This window comes from Passer domesticus, chromosome 3, assembly GCF_036417665.1.
Source record: "Passer domesticus isolate bPasDom1 chromosome 3, bPasDom1.hap1, whole genome shotgun sequence".
In the NCBI taxonomy this organism is placed as follows: domain Eukaryota; kingdom Metazoa; phylum Chordata; class Aves; order Passeriformes; family Passeridae; genus Passer; species Passer domesticus.
The window spans coordinates 70,840,630-70,861,856 of NC_087476.1; the positions used below are offsets into that span (position 1 = coordinate 70,840,630).

Genomic DNA, 21,227 nt, shown 5'->3' on the forward strand with positions numbered 1-21,227 from the left:
AACTGAGTTTTCTACACTGGGACTAGATCTTAACAAAATTCTCTCTCACACTTTTTTTACTGGGTCAGCACTTTAATTCTTTCGAGGGAGTGAAGTGAAGGGCAGTTATGGACAGGCAGGAAGCTGCCACTAATCCCACAGGCAGCTATACATTTTTGGATGGAAACTGAACAATATTAAGTAGGAAGTGAGGATTTTAACATCTGCTACATTTTACTTCATCAGAGCATTTTGAAGGCATGCAGTTCCCTTTCTAGGTACCAGTTAAGAACCAGCCTCTGTTGAAGGCACATCACTGCCATATAGTTAGGTTAGTGTCAAGCCTTTAGGTTATTGTCAAGGGAAATAGAGGGAGTCATTTATATTTGCTTTTGGTTTGTCTAATATTTTGATTCAGAATGGACAGGAGATATGCACAGGAAGTATCTAAAAATGGTTGATACTCAATACTTTAACAAGGGTGTGTGTGTGACTTGTTTTCATCAGTAGTGACCATCTGTCATTCCCACTAAGGGAATTGAAGAATTTGATGCTAATAGTTTTGCAAAGTAAGGTAATTATTTTATCCATAAACTGTAAAATGTCAAGTGCAGAAAACCAAACCCTTTTAATACTTTAATCCACCACCACTTGTCCTTTCAAAATAAACAGCAACTACAACTTTGTCTTCAACCAGAAGGCCGACGTTATTCTTTGTAAAAAATTGTGCTTTGTTGCTTGTTAGAAATTCTGCTGTATCTTCTATGATCTTAAAGCAAAAACCACAACTTTGCCTCTTGAAAACCACTCAGAAGTAGAAAACAACCTTGTAGAAGGTTCAGATTTGATATTGAAGGGAAATAAGTCTTTGCCTGAACCTGTGGCATCTCAGAATATGTACATGGATTGAATCCTCCTAAATTTGTATTAATTTTGTCTCTAGTACTTCTGATTCTCCTTGTCTTTCTTCCATTTCACATGAGGAACTAACCAGAATGAATGAGAGTTGGACTGAAAAATTCCTGGTTTATTAAAAGGACACTGTGAAAAGACGGAAAAAGGCAATGAGGGGGAGTATTAAGAATAAGGAAATTTTCTATAAAATACTTCAAATAATTGCATGAACTGAATGGACCTTGCCTTATTGCTTTGAATTTTACCCCATCAATGTGTAAAAAATTCAAGGGGTAGCATAATTGCTTTCTTTTTGAGCTGTGGAGTTAGATAGGATCAGGAACTTGAGCTAGAATGGAAAGTTGTTCTGGCTCCTGCACATCTGCCTGTCTTTGGGCTGCAGTTCTTACAGCCAGATGTGCACTGCATTTTAAGGTTATATGAGACAGAACAAACAGATGGGGAAGTTGTTGTACAGATTTCTTTTGTGGAGTGCATTGATGGTTTCCCCAAGTTCATCTCAGGGTATTTGTGGAAAGTCACAGGTTCACTGCAGTGTGTCTGAGATGAGTGCATACAAAAGCAGAAGCTCTTGGAGATCTTTTTTTGGCTGTTTCCATACTCACTGCTTGTTGACAAGAACTTTGCCCAGGGGAAAGCCACCTTCAATGTACTTTATATAGCTTTTTTTACTGCCTGCTTCCCATACTCATTTTCAAACACTTCCTTGCTGTATTGATGACTATGTTAAATTATCACATATTAGCTACAAATAATTCATTTACACTTACGTGAAGTTAGGTATTGTCAGTTCCAAGGTTATTTTTTAAATATAACTTAATCTCTTAATTGGAATAACTGAAAACAACTTTGACAAGCAGTCTAAGTACCAAAATTGTTTTTCTTTCAAGTCATAAATTAGATTGCTTTCTTAGGTTGTCATTTCTGTACTGATTGTAATCAGTATTTGCACACTTCTCTGTTGTCAAGCAAACTTCTTTGCTGTTTCTCTTAAGGAAGAAATTTTTTGCATTTCTTTTGGGCCAACAGCCTGAAATTAGATGAGGAAAAAAAGATCCAGTTTATTTTTGGTAGAGTGAATCCAAAGTTGACACTTTGAACTTTAGCAAGTACAGAGTACCTTGTTTATTAACAGAACAGGGCTACTAGGCCAGTAGTCTGAGTGCTGAGCAACTGATCCATCTGTTCCTTGAAATGTTGGTTTGGTTATCCCTGCCTGGTGTTTTCTGAGTGCACACACATGTATCTTGTGTTTCCAGGTTTCTTTTAGTTCCACTTTTTCTGCTGGCTAAAGAGGAGTTGGAATCCTCAGGTTTGTCTGACTGAGCTTCTTCTCTTCTAGATGATTCAAGCTGGAGCTGAAAGTCTTGGAAATTTAAAATGTTGTTTGTTTTTTCAAGGAGCTGAAGGACTCAAGTGGTTAAAAAAAGAAAAAGGGATTCATTTTGATAGTAAGCAAACTGTGAAATTCCTAACACGCTCTTCAAAATTCAGGACTCATGCTGTGCCTGTTTGGGCTTTTGTGGTGTGTGTGCAGAGCATGGGTGTTCTTCCCTGCAGTCAGCAGATGCTGTTTGTTTTGAGTGTGCCCTTTGGTACTCACTGCAGGCAGAGTCTACTACACCAATACATCACTGAGGTCAGGGATCCTTCAGAGGGGAAAGAAGGATGACAAAGAAGAAGGAAAAATAAGGCATTAAGGAAAGTTAATGAGAAAGAAGATCTCTTGCAATCACAGTTTTGCAGGTTTGCTGCCTTTGTTGTTGAAAAGAGAGGGGTGACAAATGAGAAGCTGGGCCGCTGCTCATGAGCTAGCTACCTTGTGGGAGTTAAACTCTGAGAATTTTTCTTTTCCCTCTCTCTGTTATTTTTGGGTTTTGTTTTTTTACAAAGGGAAGTTTGCTGTGACACTGGTTTTGTCCAGCCATTGGCCTTGGTCCCACTTCCCAGTTTGTAGACGGCTCTTTTAGTCCCTATTTTCACAGCTGTTGGAATGATTAGGCTGTAGATGTCAGAGAGAGAAAAGGAAATAGCAGTAAATCTTGTTTAATGCATAGGTGCTTTAAAGCATAAAGTGTTTGTCCAAACACTATTGTTCCATTCCTCTGCTTTTGCTTTCTTTCTTGAATACTTTGTCATGCTGCAGCCTGACTCTGTCCTCTCCTCCCTTCCTCTTATCTTCCTTTGTATCTTGGATATGACAATGACAGAACAGAGTAGGAAGTTTACTTTTATTACCCAGTGGGTGTAACAGCTGGATCACGTGGACCAGCCTGTTTGTTCTCTGCAGCAGCTATGACTTATCCCCACAAACAGCAAACTGCCCTCAGGAATCTGGAGATTTCACTGTTTACAAGCTGCTTGTCTCTCCTGTACCTTCCTGTTTCTGTTCTTCTAGTTCAGTGCCTATTTTTGGGTAAGGCACAGCTTGCATTTGCTTTGAAGCGCCTTGAATGAATTACATTGCGGCGTAACTGAATTAATTAGGTGTCTCTAAAGAGGCTGTGATTAAATTGCCAGTTATCTCAGACTGGCATTACAGGATGCCTCTCTGTGTTTGGGACTATCTGAGCAAGTCTTTCTTTCCTCCATCTTTTTAAAAAGTGTATCACTGTGTTATTGTTCCAGTCATTGTGGTCTGGAAAAGAACCACCTGTAGGGTTAATACAGCTGGGAATGGAGGGTGAGGGAAACCTGTCCTGCTTCAGATGTAGTGCAGATGGCTTTTTCTTCTTTTTTTTTTCTGCCAGCTCACTTAACCTGCCCATTGCAGACAGCCTGCAGGTGGAATGGGAAGCGTTTTCCCAGTGTACACATAATTCTGGTTGACCCCACATTATGCACATGTGTGGGAAAAGGAGCTGTGAAAAGTACCTGTCTGCTCCCCTGCTTTTTCCCCATAAAATAACAGGCCTTCCACTTCCAAATGCTTATTTTTAACACATGCTGGTGCCTTTGGTTTCCCTGTGAGCCTGCTCATCTGTTACAGCTGTTAAAACCCCTGCTCCAAACACAAAATGCCATTCACCCGTAACTGTCCATGGGCCTTGTTTGGGATCTGCACACTCAGACCTTTCAAGCTGCTCTTTTTAAGACTGGATTTTTTTTTTCTTAGTCTTTTTCTTGCTGTCTTGTTTGATTTTCACATGCTTTTAGACCTCCATAGTAGTGATGTTTACAGAGGAACTACTGCAGCAGATGTTTGTAGCTCAGTAATGGTTTGGATTTTAATTTACAGTGAATACCATAACTTCAGCATTTTTCTCCTTTTTCCCCCCTAATTGACAGGAGATAGTATTTGCCTTATTTCACCAAATATCATCTCATATGTTATGTTCTAACTATGTCACTGCCCTACTTAGGGTTCAAATTTGCTTAGAGTTCAAACTTTCTTGAATATTTCCAGCTACCTGGTCTGAAAGCCACATTGTAGCCTTGAGTTTTACTGTTTTTTGGAATTAGTTTAGTTTCTTCCAAACTGATTTCTCTGCAAATTTTTGTGTTTCTCTCTGGCTGCCGCTATTTCTATCCTGTTTTTATGAACTGACCAGAAAGAAGCACTGTATTTCTGTTTGCTCTAAAATGAACTGAGGTTCTAGTGCCTTTGTTCACAGCTATTACTCACTGACGAGTGCTGGTCCCTTTGGTGACTGTGGTTCTTCTAAGAGAGGCCTTCACTGAGTTGCCTCAGGGCCCCTTCAGGCTTTTATTGAGAGTTAATTTAGAACTCTTCAAAATAGTATAAATAAGTATCAGCGTGCAGATAAACCTGAAATGGGTGCTTATTAGAGCACGGGACTTACAAGTCCAAACAAAAAGGACCAACAAATGAATGGTTTTTTGCCTTAATTTTTGGGTGTGGCCTCCAAATCAGAAGGGCTTACCAATCCTATTTACAAAGCATGTAGAATTTGGTGAATTTGTAGAATTTCCAGTCTTTCTGGAAATTTCAAAGATGCTTTGTTCTGTGAGAGCCCAGCCTGCACTGGTATACTACAGCCTATACTGAGGTTTGCTTAGGCCTGACTTGGTGTCCTTGAGTGTAGCATTGATGCAATTGTAAATGGCAATCCCTGGCTGGCAGCAGTGCAGAAGCTGAAATATTAGCAAGCTGCTGCCAATTTTCCCTCTTTTCTCTTCTCTTAAGGTTGGCAGATTTCCCAATAGAGGTGATTTTTTTTTAAACATGCTCCTCTCTTTAAACAATGAGTATAAACTGGTCTTTGGGAAGTTATGCCCTGTTCTCCAGGGGCATTTGTGGCCATGGTTCTGGCACTGGGGGAGAAAATAGAGAAAACCAAAATGTTTGAAGAACAAAGAACATCTTGGTGTGTACTTCAGGCTTAGTTCTTCATGAGCTCTCTGAAATTACATGTTACTCATTAGGATTATTCATCTGACTGTCTTCTCAAGACCCTTCCCTGTCTGCTCCCTCCTGTAGTGTGTAACCACTCTCTGTCTTGCACACCACCAGTACTGCCCACGGGCCTGTACCTGCAACACTTGCCTGGTTTGGGAGTCTTTAATTCCTTTCAGTGTGGAGCTTTGCAGAGTGACAAAGCCCACAGCACTCAGGTGTGAGGGGTATTGCTTCAGGTACAGCCCCAAGCTAAAAGAAGCCCTGCTAGAAACTCCCTTCCCTTCAGTGTCTTGAGCTGTGATCTCCCCTAGAGCAAGTGACCATGTGTGCCCCTTTGGCTGCCTGCTGTAGCACAGAGCTCTGCACACCTCCTCTCCAACCCAGCCCTCACCTCATCGCTTGACTCCATGTGTGGAGTCACACCGAGCTGGGAAAATGTAGGAAAGGATGGGCAAGGAAACCAGGCACCTTTAATCAAGAAGGTTTGATATTAAAAGAAGTGTTTTCTGACTTGCCGGGAGTTTCACACTCAAGGGAGGCTATACAAAATTCAAAGATGTAGTTTAACTGTTTGGCAGTCTCTCTTTAACTGGTAACATCTCTTTTTCTCAAATTTTTGCCCCTGGCAGTCAATAAAACAAATTGAGGCTAATTGAATAGGAGCCATATGTGTGATAATTAATTGGGAATGTATTCTGATTCAGTGCTCTGTAGTTCCCTGCTGAGTTAAAGATGCAGTCACAACTCCAGTTCACTGAATCATTCTAAGTGGACAAAGTAAAGACAGAAGGGAGACATCAGAAAGGGAATGCATGCTGAGATCAGGGGGAACACAAGTAGAGATCAAAACTGTAAGTGGCATAAATGAAAAGGGAAAAGAGTGGGTGGGCAGAAAGGAAAAGGCATGCAATGAAAAATCTGAGGGGATAACCCAACAGACAAGGGTAAGCAGGAACTCAGACCTACAAAGGAGAAGAAATCATGAACATGATAGAGGAGGGCTTTTAAATATATATTTAGAAAGGAAGGCAGCAACAGGATGTAATAGACAATAATGGACTCCCATCAGAAATAGGGCCCATGTAATGTTTTAAGGGCGTATGTGGATATACAGTGGCACTAAAGATTTATAATGCTGTTCATCTAATCATTAGCTTCCAAATTATGTAAATCTAATGAGATCAAGTTAACTCATGAAATTTCTGTCATGTAAAATATTGGAACCCTCCCTGAAATGGGTTGTCTGAATTTCCATAAGATTAAGTGTTCTCAGCAAGTGTTCATCCATTCATTTGGATAATGTAGATCATGTCCTGTGTTGGATTTAACTGAATCAAACATTTAGGGGCAAGCTGAGGTTCAGAGTACTAAACCTGAGCCTTACATTCAAGGAAATGCTTATTCAAGCCAGTTTTGTCAAAGTGTGAAAAGTGGTAAAGCTGAGATCCAGGTGTTCAGCAAGTGTAACCATTCTAACCGAGGTGAAATGTTGTGCACAGGCAGTGGCAGGGAGCAGTTCATTCTACAGCATGCTTGGGTCTTGGTTGTCTCCTGATACACAAAGGTATGCACTGGGCCCAGGTTGCCTTGGGGCTTATAAGAGCAAAATGTAAACCATCTCTTCTTTCTGAGATAGTGCAAAATGCAGAATTGTGTCACCATTGCCACTGAGAATTGCCTCTGAAACTTTGTGCTAGTTGGGACTAGGTAAATACTAGATGAAAGCTAGTGGGATTTTTTTTTTCTTTTAAAGTCCTTTGACTAGCAGTGTTTGCTCTCAAAATATCAGAGACGTTTTCAGTCTGAAGAGTACTGTGGAGGATACCAAGATGAATGCTGTAAATTATTAACATTCTCAACAGTTCTTGCAGTAAAAAAACCCAGAGGTATTGCAAGTTATTCCTCTTTTAGATTGGATTTTGTACAACTGCACAGTAGCACTAAGATTTTTGTTGTTCTTCAACCTAGTGTCACTGATGCTGCATCTGCACGTTTGTAGCACTGGAGTGGCTTGGTTAGCTTCTGTTTTGCCTCCTTTCATCTTTTGGTGAGAAATATGGATATGGACAACCCTGTAGTGAACTAAACTAGTATTTCTGATACAGGCTTTCTTTGGAAGACCAGTCTTTGTCTAAGTCTTGTATTTCCTCATACTTTCTTGCCATCTCTTCCTTCTAATTTTATTATTAAACAGTCACGTTGAGACTGAAATTGAGAATTAAAATATCTTAAATATATGCTATTTTAATATTGCACACTGAAAAAGCATGAAAACACTTCGTTATCAGCAGTGAAGAATATCAAGAATGAATTCTGAAATACCTTGTTATCCTTTCCTCCTTTTATGATGTTAAAACAATGTTTCTCTCTTTTTGTGAAGTAAAGGAGACAAACATCTTGGCCTCATTTGTGGAAGCAGCTTCCAACATTTGTTTTGGTTTTGTTTGTTTTTCCCCTTGGCTGTTCTCACTCTCTCTGGTGAAAATTTCACCAGGATATTTCTCATCACCTCCTTTCTACTCTCCAGCTCCTTGCAGTTTCTCAGGCTTTTGCTGCTTCACTCATAGGCCCATCAGTGCAAAGCCCAAGTGGATCAGTCCTGTGGAGCTCTTTGCCCAGGGCTGGGCTCAGTGTAGTACCTTTCCTATAATGTTTGTGCTGGCTCATGATGGGAACAACAGAAGAATAACAATCATATGTACTATTTCAGATACCTGTGTTTGTGTAATGTAATTAACACATTTGCTTTTAAATTAAAGGCACTTCTTTCAGCTGCAGACAGCCAGGTCCAGCTGTGGAGCAGAGTCCTGGGCTAAACCCCATCCTTAGAGGAATGTCAGGATCCTGACCTCTTTTACATCCTCAAGAGTGCACACAAAAAAACTCTGCACAGTTGTATAATCTATCCACTTATAAAGCTTCTTCTATTGGGTAGTAAAAAATCATCTGAAGATAGTAATTGAATGTCTTTTAAAAGAACAACCACACATAGACAAGGGGAAAGAAATTAAATAAGACAAAAGCAGGAATATTGATGACATTTTAGCAAAGAATTAGTGAGTATTTTAATGTACACAGATGCTTAAATCACCTGGCTTACAAATAAAAGGTGAATTCCCCAGCTAAACCTTTGAATGTCAGAGCACTAAGGTGGGCTTTTTAACCTATGTTTGGGCACTCAGCTTTTGATTTCAACTTCACACCTCACATTTTCATTCTCCTTGCTGTACAAGAGCAAAAGTACAGAGATTTCCAGACAGGTGTTGGAATATGCCAAATAAACATGTGGAGTCATCTCAACAGATTATTCTGGTTTTAACACCCACTTAAACAACAGCAGCAAAAACCCCAAACTGTCAAAAACATTTAAAAAGCAAACAAAAAACCCAAACAAACCCAAGAAGCCTCAAAATCAGTATAAAAACCTTTTAAAGAAAGTAAAGAAACTCTAAGAACAGAAAGTGTTATTGATAATAAGACCTTTCTATGTTTTAGAAGGGTGCTTCAACAGAGCTGTTTTTAATAACTGGGACTGTTTTATACCTTAGCCCTGCCCCAGTTTCCTAGTGTGCAATCAAAGCCACTTTTTATTGTGTTATATGAAACAATGGCCCACTCAGGGAAGGAGAGGAGGAAGAAAGCATAAAAACGAAAATCAGAGTAAGTGATCAGAAAGGAGAAATTGCTTTTATTTTTAAGAGATCCCTCTTTCTTAATGTGAGTTAAACCCAAGTTGTATCTTCCATGCAGCTGCCCAGAAAACCTGGGCAGGGTCAGACAGGAAGGGGCTGTCAACCTTTGCTGTTAAAACCACATTGAAATAATTCTGTCTATCAGATGAAATTGATTTAAAACTACTTCAGTATCCTTCCCCTTCCAGTTAATACCATTGTTTTTACCTCTGGTGTCCTTCAAATACTGATGGGTGCCTGCTTATTCTGCCATGCCATTCTCCTCCTGCCTCTCCTCCATTGTAGACAACTGCTACTGTGGTTTTAATGCTAAGCCTTTGTTTATAGAGCCAGCAGCACTAGGCATTCACATGAAAACACTGAAGATTTTTTTTCCAGATTCCCATGAATAGTCATAGGGCTGCAGCACATAAAGTTTCTCTCTTTTGAATTTGCCTGTTAGATGTCATCAAAGTGTGGATTAAAATTCATTGGACACAAACAAAGAAAAACTTTGGATCAACCCTAGAAAGGCATCTCTGCTTTTCTTTGTTTTGTTCTCTTTCAAAGTAGAGATCTTCTTTTACGCAGCAGGAATCCTGGAAATCTTGAATTTTTGTTTTGGAGGAAAACTCAGCAGCAGGAGGGCAGATAGAACAGCTGGAATTTCATTTTGATCTTCTGGAAATAATGATTTATTAAGCATCATTGAATCAGCAATGATTTATTTATTTTCCTCAATTTACCTGATTCTCAATATACTCTGTATTTTCCCCAGACTGCCTTGATCTCCCTCAGCCTTTTTTCTATCTTTATAAGGAAATTGGGAAACTAGGTGGGAGAAGAAAATCTTTCTGGGCAGCATGTTTGGGAAAGAGAATAGAGGAAGTGACCTAAATTTTTTGCAAAAGGAAGCAATCATTTTAAGACATGAACAGTTCTACACAAGCCAGTGGGTTATCTTGGTGTCCATGTAAATGGGGAATTGAAAGAGCATGAGATAGATATTTCAGGAACTAAGCAGGATGTTGACTTTGAAATTGCTGAAGACTCAGCTGAAGACAGTCCAACACAATCACTTTTTCTCTAGGGTAATTGCTGGAGGAACTCTGCTCGGTTTGAATAGAATAATGCAATTCAGGAAGAAATTCAATTACTGAGCTAATTATCACATTGGATGAGTGGTAACAACCAAATATAAAGTAAGAGGCCACTGGAGGAAAGCCCAAATCACCTACTAATCCCAAAAGTTCACAGTGAGAGGTCCTGGTTGAGAAGTAAATGTGTTGCTGGTTTGATTGTTAGGTGTAGTGGATTATAGTTTAATCCAATTCAAATTCCCATTGCTTTCAAGAAGATACAAACACAGCTTTGGTTACTAATAATTGTAGAATACTTTTAAAACCTAGAATTGATTATGGGACAGCATTTATTCAACTAAGCTGAATTTCAGCACTGAAGTTTGCTTTATAAACTGTCTATATTACCCTTGGTCTTAAAAAAACGAAATAAAATTATACCTCATAATAGCTGTATAAAGATTTGAGTTCTAGCTGTGTCTGAAAAGGTAAATTCTTGTCTCATGTCCCAGGGCTCATGTTTTAGCTGCTCAAACAAAGCCTTAATGGAGCCTGGTTCTGTTTTATTTTGTTTGGGTTTTTATGTTTGTGAGAGCTGTTCTACTTCCTTCCCTTTTTCCCTGTCAGGCTGCATCATCTGAATTGTAGTGTCCCAAAGCATTTGTGATTTTCCCTGATTGTTTCATGCATCTTTCTGTCAAAAGAAAAAATAAGTGGGGGTGGGGAAAGAAATAGACCCAGAGCTGCATGCTGGGCAAAAGGATTCCTGTTTTTTATGGTTTAGAATTTTCTGAAGTATTGGTCGATATTATGGGTCTCAATAAGCCTCCACAACAGAAATGGTATGAAACTGGGGTAAAGAATAGTATTAACTTTTACCTTAAACTACCACAATGATTTCAGAGGCACTGAAAGTTAATAAAGCATCTCATAATCTTAAAACATATGCATTTGGAATCAGCAGTGCTTCTCTGCTGAGAATAGAAAATTGATTGAATTCCACAACCTAATATTTATGCTTACTCTTGCATATGCAGGTGGATATATATCAGGATGAAAGAATTCTGACAACCTTTTTAAAGTAAAATGGTTCTTTATATTCTGAACTGCTTAGAAGGCACTTCCCCCCAGTGCCATGTTCTGTTGAATAGGAAATGATAATTGCAGTTGCAATGAGCTGAGCCAACCAGAAGCAGGAAGATAAATAATACCTCCAATAAAAAGTTAATCTATGTAGATAATATATTAATTACAAATAATTTTAATTAAGACTCTTATTTTCTTATTTTTGCAAGGTAGAGAATGTGCCTTTTTAAGGAAAACAAACCACTTGCTTTTGGTAGGAAGCAGAAATAAAGCAAATCTGTTCCTCTCTTGTCTCCTATGTGGAAACCCGTGTGTAATTTTTCTATTGGTCGGTTTTCCACAACTTTTTTGGGAAGGCTGTGGGGAGTGGATGAAAAGACTTTGTAACATGTCAGTGGCATCCTTCTCCCTGTTGGATTCAGCATGAACTTACACACAAAATCCTGGAAACCGCTACTGAGTCTCTGCTGTGTTTCAAAGACAACATTATCTTTATACCATCCTTTTCCAGTGTTATTTAAGCTGTTTGAAAACCTCCCTTAGAAGGGACCCCTCTTTGGTGCCATGTTCCTTGGGGCACGTCTGCAGTTTTCACAGTGAGTAGTTAAATTTGGGCTGTGGAGGTTGACTGGCCAATCCCCAGCCTGTTCAAAACCTCCTCTGGGCCCTGTGCTCCCCACACCATGAGCCAGACCCCGGCCAGTGCCACCCAGCCATGCCAGTGTCACTGCAGTTCCACCAAGGACACCATGTGAACTGCAGGGACACACCTGGGTGTCTCCCTTGGATCCCATGCCAGGAAATTGTAGCTCTTTTCCCCTGTGTTTGAAGGCGTTTGTACACAAGGTCCTTGTCACTGTCACACGTGACCTCATGCTGACTGTTGTTTGGGCCTTTTCCTGGTTTTGCTTTAATCTCATTTGCCAAGGAATCAGAGATCATATTTACATAGTTGATAGATAGCTCTTCTGTTAAGGCTAGTGATTGAGGGCAAAACTTTTGAGGCAATATTTTTAATGAAGTGTCCTGAAATCCTTATAATACTCATGCCAGAGCAGTATTTCAGGGAAATTGATGTTTACTATAACATTTTTATTAGCCAGAGTTCCACTTTTATCCCAAGGACCCTTGGGTGCTTGGGAGATGCTTTGGACTTGGTGTTGAATATCCCTACTCACCACAACAATCATTCTCTTCTGTTTAACACATGCTGGCCCACAGTGATTTACTCATTCCTTATTTTCTGACTTTAATAGTGTCTTTTGTTACAGTTAGTAATAAAAGTTCAATCCAATCTACCTTTTTAGTTGCTTTCTCTTTTGTAATCATTTTTCCTGTGTTGTTTATATTCCACTGCTACAGTGAAAATACTGAATAGGAAATGTGCCATTCATAAGGGTGACAGGGTTAGTGCCTGTATGAGCTAAGGCCCTCTAATTTATTCTTTTTCAAGCAATAAGAATGACCAGGGACTCTCCTGGTGCTCCCTAGCTAAATATGAAACTAAGTAAAGTATTTTTCTATTGTTTTTCTGTGGATGGTAAACACCCACAGAAATGTTTTCACCCAAAAAAAACTCCTTGAGTTTCCCTTAAGGCCTAGAAGGAAAGAAAGACTGATAAAATACTCTTTCTATTCACTGTTTTGGTGGCATCTGTCTCTTTCTGGAGCCAGTTCAATTATTGAAGTACATAGTTGTATCATATGCCAAATTATGAACAGACTGTTCCCCACAAGAAGGAAAATGGGCAGAAAGAGTGTGCTGATAAGCTATAATATCAATAGCAGTACTGACCTGAAATAACTATGTATGCCTGATGAATGGATTTGTGTGAACTGCCTAATTATATAAACACAAAATGGAGATGTGTTAAAGGAAAAAAATGTTTATTGTGAGAATAGTTTATTTAAAAAAAAGACTTGTCTGTAAACATGTCTTTATTTCCAGCACCAAAAGGTCAGACCATTCCAACACCAGACTGGCAATTCAGATCGAAAAGGATGCAGGTATGGCTTGGAAGTTTGGGTGTCTTGCTTGATATGCAAAATGTCATATATTTACACTGGTGAGGCTTTGCTGGGAAAGCTGAAGATATGCAAAGGGTTTGAATGGTGTGTGTATAAACCAAAGCACTTTAAATGTAGCAGAGCACCAGTTTGAGTCGTGTGACCTGATGAGTAAATTACTCCTCAGTTATGTGTAGTTGATCAGACAGAGAGCTGCTGGGCTGCCAATTAATTGCCTGGTTAATCATAACATGGTGTTTTTATGGAATATGCAGCAGGCACCCTAGCTAGACTCAGAGGTCAGCTGTGGGTAGCGAATGGTTTTGGGAAAAAAGCAGCAAGTTAGTGGTGCCTCTACCACTGAGCAGTTTGGGCTGACAGGTATCTCCTCTTCCCGGGAGAGAAACCTTTTTGAGAGGGGAAGAAGAGAAGTTGGAAAACTTGCAAGAGGAAGAAGTAGGAGAGCTGATGGGCTGCTCTGCTGAGTATCAGTGCATTAAATGAGCACCAATCCATGGCCATGCAAAGCAACTTCCCAGGCCACACTGAGTAGTTCTTCTGAGATTGGGAAGTGAGAGCAGTTTTGGCGCATCAGTGGACACAGAGGTGTGGTACATCAGCTGGCACTCTTCAGTGCCTGGTGGGACAGAGCACTTTTTGGGGGGAACTGATACCAGTGTCTCATGCCAAAATCTCATCCCAGTGAGAGAGACCAAGGTTTCATGGATGTGTTCTTCCACTTTAGTGTTGTGTGGCAGATTTTATCTTGCCACTGAGACAGCAGAGGTTGTATCGTGAAGTTAGACATTTACATTTTAATTATTGCTGGTTTACCCACCCCCCCCATCCTTTTTGTCCTTATCCATTACATCAGTAACATGAACAAATACATGGTTTTAAGCAGAAATTGAACCAAGGAGTCCATAGTTTGAAGCATGAATGGTGGTTTTTAATTATTTATCATTTAAGGCAGGGAGTTAAGATTTTTCCTAAGGCCATTTTTCCATCTGATAGCAGTGACCTTTAACATTATTACGTACGCTAATAAGTGAATTATATTTTATACCCTGTAGCACAAGAAAAGCATTCATTTTGTGTACTTGCTTAAAAGACTCATTTTATGACTTGCTTAAATTTTGACCAAATACACTCCAGAAGGTGCACAGGTGAGCGTGTCTGCGTGGACATGGGCACACATGGACAAACATACCAAGGCTGGGTGCGTAATGGCCACAGGCACAAAAAGCAGTGTAGTTGCAAGCCCTCTCCTCCTCTGGTGTCAAGGAACAATTTGTAGGAGAAGCTATAGCCTCTGCAAGCCTCATCTTCTGGGCTTTTTTCTCCTCCATGTTAGATCTCCTCCTAAATATGCACAAACATAAAAATGCATGAGTGCCTGTATGTCCATATCCACATACACTCACATGCATACAAATACACCTACAAGAGGTTGGTTTGTACATGTATTTGTGCACCAGCATTTTAAGAGTATTAAAGGTGGGACTCTGATACATTACAGAAGAGAGAAGCAGTTTTCATGTCAAGCATATATTGTGTAAAAGAGTACAAGCAGAGGGCAATACTGTGTTGGATTGTATGGCACCATGATAGCATTTGTGAAGAGTTCAGTCCCTTTCACAAATCACCATCATAAAGTGCTCCTTCTCATCCGGTTAAAGGCCACAGACCTTTAAGAGATTACACTTCTAGACTGTGATGGGGTGTTGTCCACCTGGGCATTTGGTCCAAGCCATGTGTAATTGAACTCCTTTTAAATTGGTAGCAATTCTGGTGATGCATGTTTCATGCTTACCAGGATATACTCAGTAAACTGTTTTAAAATGAGTATCCTCATCTTAAGTAACAACAGGTTCTTCATGGACAAAGCCTTGAAAAATTCCTGGAGGACTAGAAGAAAAAAATCCCAACAAAATTATTGGTATCTGTGTGACCAAAGTATTGAAAATCTCTTAAAAAACATTTAAATTTAACTACATGTACTGAAGTAATAATGATTTTTTGTTTATTTACATTAAGAATAGTATATAGACATTAACTTAGCATTGCAGAGACTTTTAGTGGAGCGAAGAACTTCTTACAGTTGTAAATCATGGAGGTTGTTTGATTGAGTCTGAAATATGTGTTATCACTAATGTGATCTTTTATTTACAATATTGCTCATATTAACCTGATTCTTTGAAGGGCTACCTAAAAAAGTAGATTGTGTAAAGTATCAGGAAGATATCGTCTAGCTAGAGGAAGCAGATTTAAGTAGGAATGAAAAAGAACATAAAATTTAATGCAGAATGGCTTTGTATAATTTTTTTTTAACAAATATGTGCTGCTCTGGTTGTAGGAAATGATGACAATAATCTCAACTCCATTTTTTATGAGCATTTGACAAGATCTCTGCAGGAGTCTCTTTGTGGAGATTTGATCCTGGGCCGCTGGGGAAACTACAACACAGGAGACTGTTTTATTCTGGCATCGGATTATTTAAATGCCTTTGTGCACTTGATCGAAATTGGAAATGGCCTTGTCACCTTTCAGCTCAGAGGGCTTGAATTTCGAGGTAAGGATCCACGATGATTTCAATAGCAACAAAACCAGCAATAAATCCTGTCTGTCTTTTTAATCTATCACAACTCTACAGTAGGACATAGGGTTTGAGGACCTTTCTCTTTCTACAGATGCTTGTCTGTCTGAAAGCTTGGTACTTCTTTGTATTGTTGTATAGATGTTGTTTTGAAATGTAGATGTTAATAAATTTGGAGCCATATTCTGCAGTATCATAAGATACTTTCTTTCAGCAAGAAGGCTTGTTGAGTGGTTTGCTTGGTTCACAGATCTTTTGAGTAATGCTTAGTTATGTTTTCATATTATTTATTTTCCTCCATAACTATGAAAATTGGAGTTGTTCTTAAAATTTTTCAAAATTTTAAGAAAAATTTCAAAAAACCTTGTCTTTGGGAAACAAACAAACAAAAGAACCAAAACCAAAATAAGACTCATTCCATGGAAAATATCCTGTGTCAAACCATATAAGAAGCCAGTGCTGAGATGGTCTCTGTCACACTAGAACAGCAGAGTATAATCAGAGTATAATCAAGGTGACTTTTCAACAAGGTTGAGTGTGAGAAAATAAGTGACAGCCGGGCTCTTTGAATGCTCTTAAGTGTGGGAGGATTAGACTAGGAAATAACATGTGTGGGCTCAAGTCTTGACTCTGTGACAGACTCCATGTAGGATATAGAACAGGTTGTGGTGAATGCTTTATGTTCACTTTCCTTCCTGTGCAGTGGGGATGAAGATAACACTCTTGTGTCCTCAGCAAACTTATGTGGAAAGGAAACAGTAATTGCCTGAAACAGCTTGGTATTGTAGTACCTCATGAGATGCCTATTCAGAACAAATGCAAGTTGTGAGGAAAAACAACTGTAAAGGAAGAAAAATAATTTATCAGCCTTATAATTTCTTGTTGTTTATGATGATTGTTGAGGAATACATGGTCTTGTACATGTGCTTCTTAGGCTTGCTTCAACTTCCAAGAGATCTGTGCAAGTATTCTTGTATTCATCTTCTCCTTCGGTGTCCCCAAGGTGAGCAGTGGTGTGGCTGTGTCAGGGATAGGTACTTGTAGTCTAACTTCCAAAATTTATCGTTGCTGAAAATCTTTTTGTGTTAAAATAGTTCAATGTGGGATTTGAAACAAACAGAAGAAAGGAATCTCCTTCCTACTTAAATTACAGGAGTCTTGTGAGGTGATTTTTCTTCTTGCTTGTGCAGTTGCCCCTTACTGGGGGTCCCTCTCTATCATCACCATCGCCAGGCAGTAGAAGTTAAGTAAATGTTGGAAGCAGATGAAACCATGTGAGAGGATGCTCAAGCCATGTGGGAGCTGGATAAAAAGATCAGGGCCTAGCAGACAGGCATAATGAACTGGATGTTGAATGGGGAACAACTGGATAGTTTTGTTGCAAAGTGGTTTAGGAAGACGTTCTTTGACATTGAGCCAGGATCATTCACAGCCAGCAAGGCGGTTTGGCATTTGCATCTGGGAGCAGAGCTCAAAAATTGCAGTGTGCCACCTGTCGAGGTATCTCTATGTTCCCTAAAATCACAGTTTAAGTAATTAAATGTGTCTGAAAATTGACCTTTCCATGCACTTTGCCTAATGCTGTTCAGTATTAATTAACTGCAGTTAATACTGTTTTACTTTGTGAATAGATCCAGACTGTCTGCCAGCTGCAACAGGTCTTTAAATTCAGCTGGGGCTGAGCCCCACAGCCTCACATGTCTTTCAAAGACTGCTATTGAGAGCCAGCTGAGCTCTCAAGAGGAATATCCTTTTTCCTAGTCTTTTTTCCACTCCTCAGGGAGAGACTGGCATCCTGCAAAGCAGCACCTCTTTCTTACCCGAATCTTGGATGGGCCTGGACCAAGAGAGCAGCAGCAAACTGAACTGGAAAGTAATGCCAGTTACTGGAGGTGGAGAGGGGTGGGGAAATGGTGGTTTCACCTAGATTATCTCATCCTCAGTACAAATCTAGTCCCCTATGCCTCCTCACCCTCAGATTATCACTAGGGGAAGAGACTGCTCAATACTAGAGGAGGAGGTAGTAGGAAGTAGGAGAAAAATGGACTATCTCTCTTCTCTGAACCTACTGGATAATCCTGTTTCAAGAATAAGACAAAATTTGTGGTTTTGTGTCCTCACAGACATGGTATGTAAGGAAGTTTTCTCTGGTCTTCAGAGTGAGTGGTAGAGGAGTTGTTATGGGAACAGAAACTGGGAGTGTGTGTGTTGCTATTCCGTTGTTTGTCCTGGAATAGAGAAGCTGTGTAGGGTTGAATAAAGGAAATTACCTGAGGTAAAACCAGCTCAAACATGTAGCATTTGCTGTGCCCTGTGAGTGCTAAACCCTAGTGGACTGTGTGGAATGAGGGCCGGACAAATCACACAAATTACAAGCCTGCTTAAGGATGGACTTGGAGAAGCAGAGGAGCCCACAGGGGAACCAAGCACAAGCCAGATAAGGATGCCTGGATCTGATGCAAACTACAACAAAAGCTTCATGGACATCAAAGTGAGCAGATAACCTGCTGTGTGCCCAGTGGAGAGTTCCTGGGGTGATGTGCTGCCCCCAGAGGGTTGTTTGTGTCTCCAGGTAACCCATGAGGGCTGGTGTGCTTTAGATAAACTATGCTGCAGAATTCTGCCCTTCCTGTACGTGGTTTGGTCCTTCTGCCAGCAAGGAGCTGGGCTGCTCTGGTGGGGTTGCAGGCCACAGCGGTGCCCAGGCACTCAGGCACTAGTCCGAGTAAAAGGAGCCAGAGGGGCTGACCTGAATGCAGAAGTTCATAAGGGGATGGACCAAGGCTGTTCCAAGGAGGTTGTGTAAAAGCTGAGACTGAAATTCTGCCTTGGAAGGCATTCTTTGCTCCTTCCCTTGAACAGATTGCTGCCTGCAGGGGCAGGAAGGTAGAGCAGGCTTCTGTCAAGCAGCACCAAGAGACATCTCCTGTGTGGACTGGGCACATTGTTCCCCATTTCAAATCTTGCAAAAGGCTGGTAAATACAGCCAGAATACTGAATACAGTAGGAATTTTTTTCTGTAGAAGTGAAAGAGTGTATGGAACGGCCCTGGAAGAAGCTGATGGTTTACAAAGTCAAGTGGCAGTTATTAAGCACCAGACACTGCTTTGGGCATCCTACATTCCTATTTTTAGTTGTCTGGTCATGCACTGTTTTTTTCAGGGGACCCTAATTCCTTTCATTGTACAGAATGGTTTCCCACAAGGGGGAGAAAAGGGCTAGAGGAGGAATTTGTAATCTGTAATTTCTGAGCTTTGGCTGCTTCATTTCAGTTTTAAACAAGTAATTTTAATTGAGGGCCCCAAAAATCTGCTGTTCCTTAAACAGGGAATCTGTGTTTGCTTTGGAAATGGGTGAATCACAACAGTGTTCTCTGTGACTGTTTTATGTTTGTGACTAAACCAAAAGCAATATTTGCATTGTGGAGCTCTGGATTTTCCTACGCGTGCTTCTTGGCTGAAAGGCTGCGCAGGCAGTGCTGGTAGTGCCCTAAGAAGGGGTCACAGAGCCTTCTGAATTTAAATGTAGCAGGAGGTACTTGCTGCCCGCTCAGTTTGCAGTCCATCCTGATTGAGGTTTGGCATTGTGAGTGACTGATCCAGATGCCTTTCTAACTATTTGTAATAGAAGCATTTGTCTCAGCTTTTAAATGAGAAAACAAACCCAACCTAATGCCTGCAGGCAGCCTAAGAAGGTACAGACTGAGCAGACTGAAAGAAGAGAGTCAGCAAATCTGGGATTCCTTTCATCTGTCTTTAGTCCTGTTTTCAATAAATACCTTGGATGAATTAGTTTTTCACTCTCCTATTCTATGGACAGAGAGGGGGTGTGCCTCCATTGTGTCATTCATCCTGAGTAAAAAGCAGAGGGGAGGCTCAAGACCTCCAGACATTGACAGGAAATGCCCAGCTCTTCCTTTGTGGACAGCAAAGAGAAGGTAGAAATGAGCTGAAACTAGGGGAACACTTCCAAAGAGCTGCACAGTGGTGTGGGGGAATTGAGCCCTTCAGTAACTTAACTCTGCTGGGTGTGTTAGACCACAGCAGAATGCTAAAAGCAGCCTGCCAGAAGAAATACATAACATATCATTTAATTTGAAATGAAGAGATGGGAAAAACCCACAGTCAGGGAACAAGCAGAAACAATGTCAAAATACTTCCCTCTCACAAGTTCCCTATAGAACAAGGGAGGTTTAAAATGTTTTCCTGTTTAGTCTGTGTGTCTACAGAGTGTCTTTTGGGGAATATTCATTTAGCATTACATATGTAGAAACTACATACTGATGGTGTTGCTGAAATCTTCAGGACCTGTTTTCTAACTCCTGCACTGTATTCTTCAGTCTTTTAATGAACTTCTAAATCTCTGCTGTGATTTTTTTTTGTTACTGTGTGTTGCACGTGCAATATTCATGCTTCACTTGGAACTTCATTAGATGGATCAAGGCACGAAGCATGGAGCAGACACAGATGTAGTTGTACACAGTGGCAGGCAGCTGTGGCAGCAGGATGGGGTTGCCCATGGGGTTCTCTGTGCTTATTTCCCACACAAAAATGGTGTAGGCAAGCAGCCAGTGCAGGCTGTGTGCTCTAGGCACAGTACTGATGTCTAATAAGGACAGTTGCTCATTTCTGCAGCATGTGTGCATAGTTTTATTACAGTAGCAAGTGCATTACCAGTGTAAAGTATATTTATTTGTGTTTGATTTTTGTTTCTGAATGCTCTGTAGCACTAGGAAGAATAATTCTTTATTTAAAGAGTGGTTGCAACTTTTATGTTTTTACAAATCACTTCTTGCTGTTGGAAAATAAAAGTGCCCATGTTCATGTTTTTTCTGAGACCACACTTGAGGTATATTCAATGTATGTACCAGTACATTAAAAGGTTTTGATAAATTACAGAATTCAGAGAAAAACACCATTTTTTGACGCATCCTTTGGGGGAGAAGGTTAAAAACTAAAAATGCAGTTTGTGGGAAAGAACAAAAACTGAGAGACACAATTCTTGGAAATACTAGGAACGTGGACAGAAAATATGCAAAGGGGTTTCTTTAATCTTGGTGATTTAGTTGGGAAGAATATCATGAAACAGGGAAGAGGATACTTTATGTTAAATGCACAAAATCTGTGATGTATAGGCCTTTCTATGTGTACAATGATGCTCCAACAATGGAAGCTGTCTATAAATTTCAAATAAGCTTAGAAGAGTTTCTGTAGCACATACTAGAATAAATATTTTATGTCTTTTTTCCCTTTTTCTTCCTTTCATAATTTTATGTGCATTTATGGGTGCACTGGAGAAGACTTCTGAAAAGAAGGAAAATGTTAAATATAGTGCAGCCTTTTCATTGGGAAAATATCTTTGCCAAAACCAAAATATTGCCTCTTGCATTGCAGTGCAGAAGATGTGACACAAGAAGTTTTTGTGGTATTTCATAGCTGCAAGTTTAACAACAAACATCTTTGGAGAATGCTACCTCCATGTGGCCTTTCTTAGTGTGCCTCTATGGGCCAAGAAAAGGAAAGGTTTCTGAGGAG

At 40.1% G+C, this 21,227-nt stretch overlaps 1 protein-coding gene across 6 annotated transcripts in view; it reads left to right on the top strand.

Annotated features, from left to right (window-relative positions):
* Positions 1-21,227, top strand: part of PCNX2 (pecanex 2) — a 151,393-nt gene that overhangs the window by 97,718 nt on the left and 32,448 nt on the right. For all 6 annotated transcript variants that reach the window (XR_010358915.1, XM_064413825.1, XM_064413826.1 and 3 more), the window contains 2 exons: positions 13,039-13,097; positions 15,454-15,669. Coding sequence is in view for 5 of the 6 variants with exons in the window: in XM_064413825.1 (XP_064269895.1) it covers positions 13,039-13,097; positions 15,454-15,669 (275 nt within the window). In the remaining variant the exon portion in view is untranslated. The remainder of the gene's footprint in view (positions 1-13,038; positions 13,098-15,453; positions 15,670-21,227) is intronic.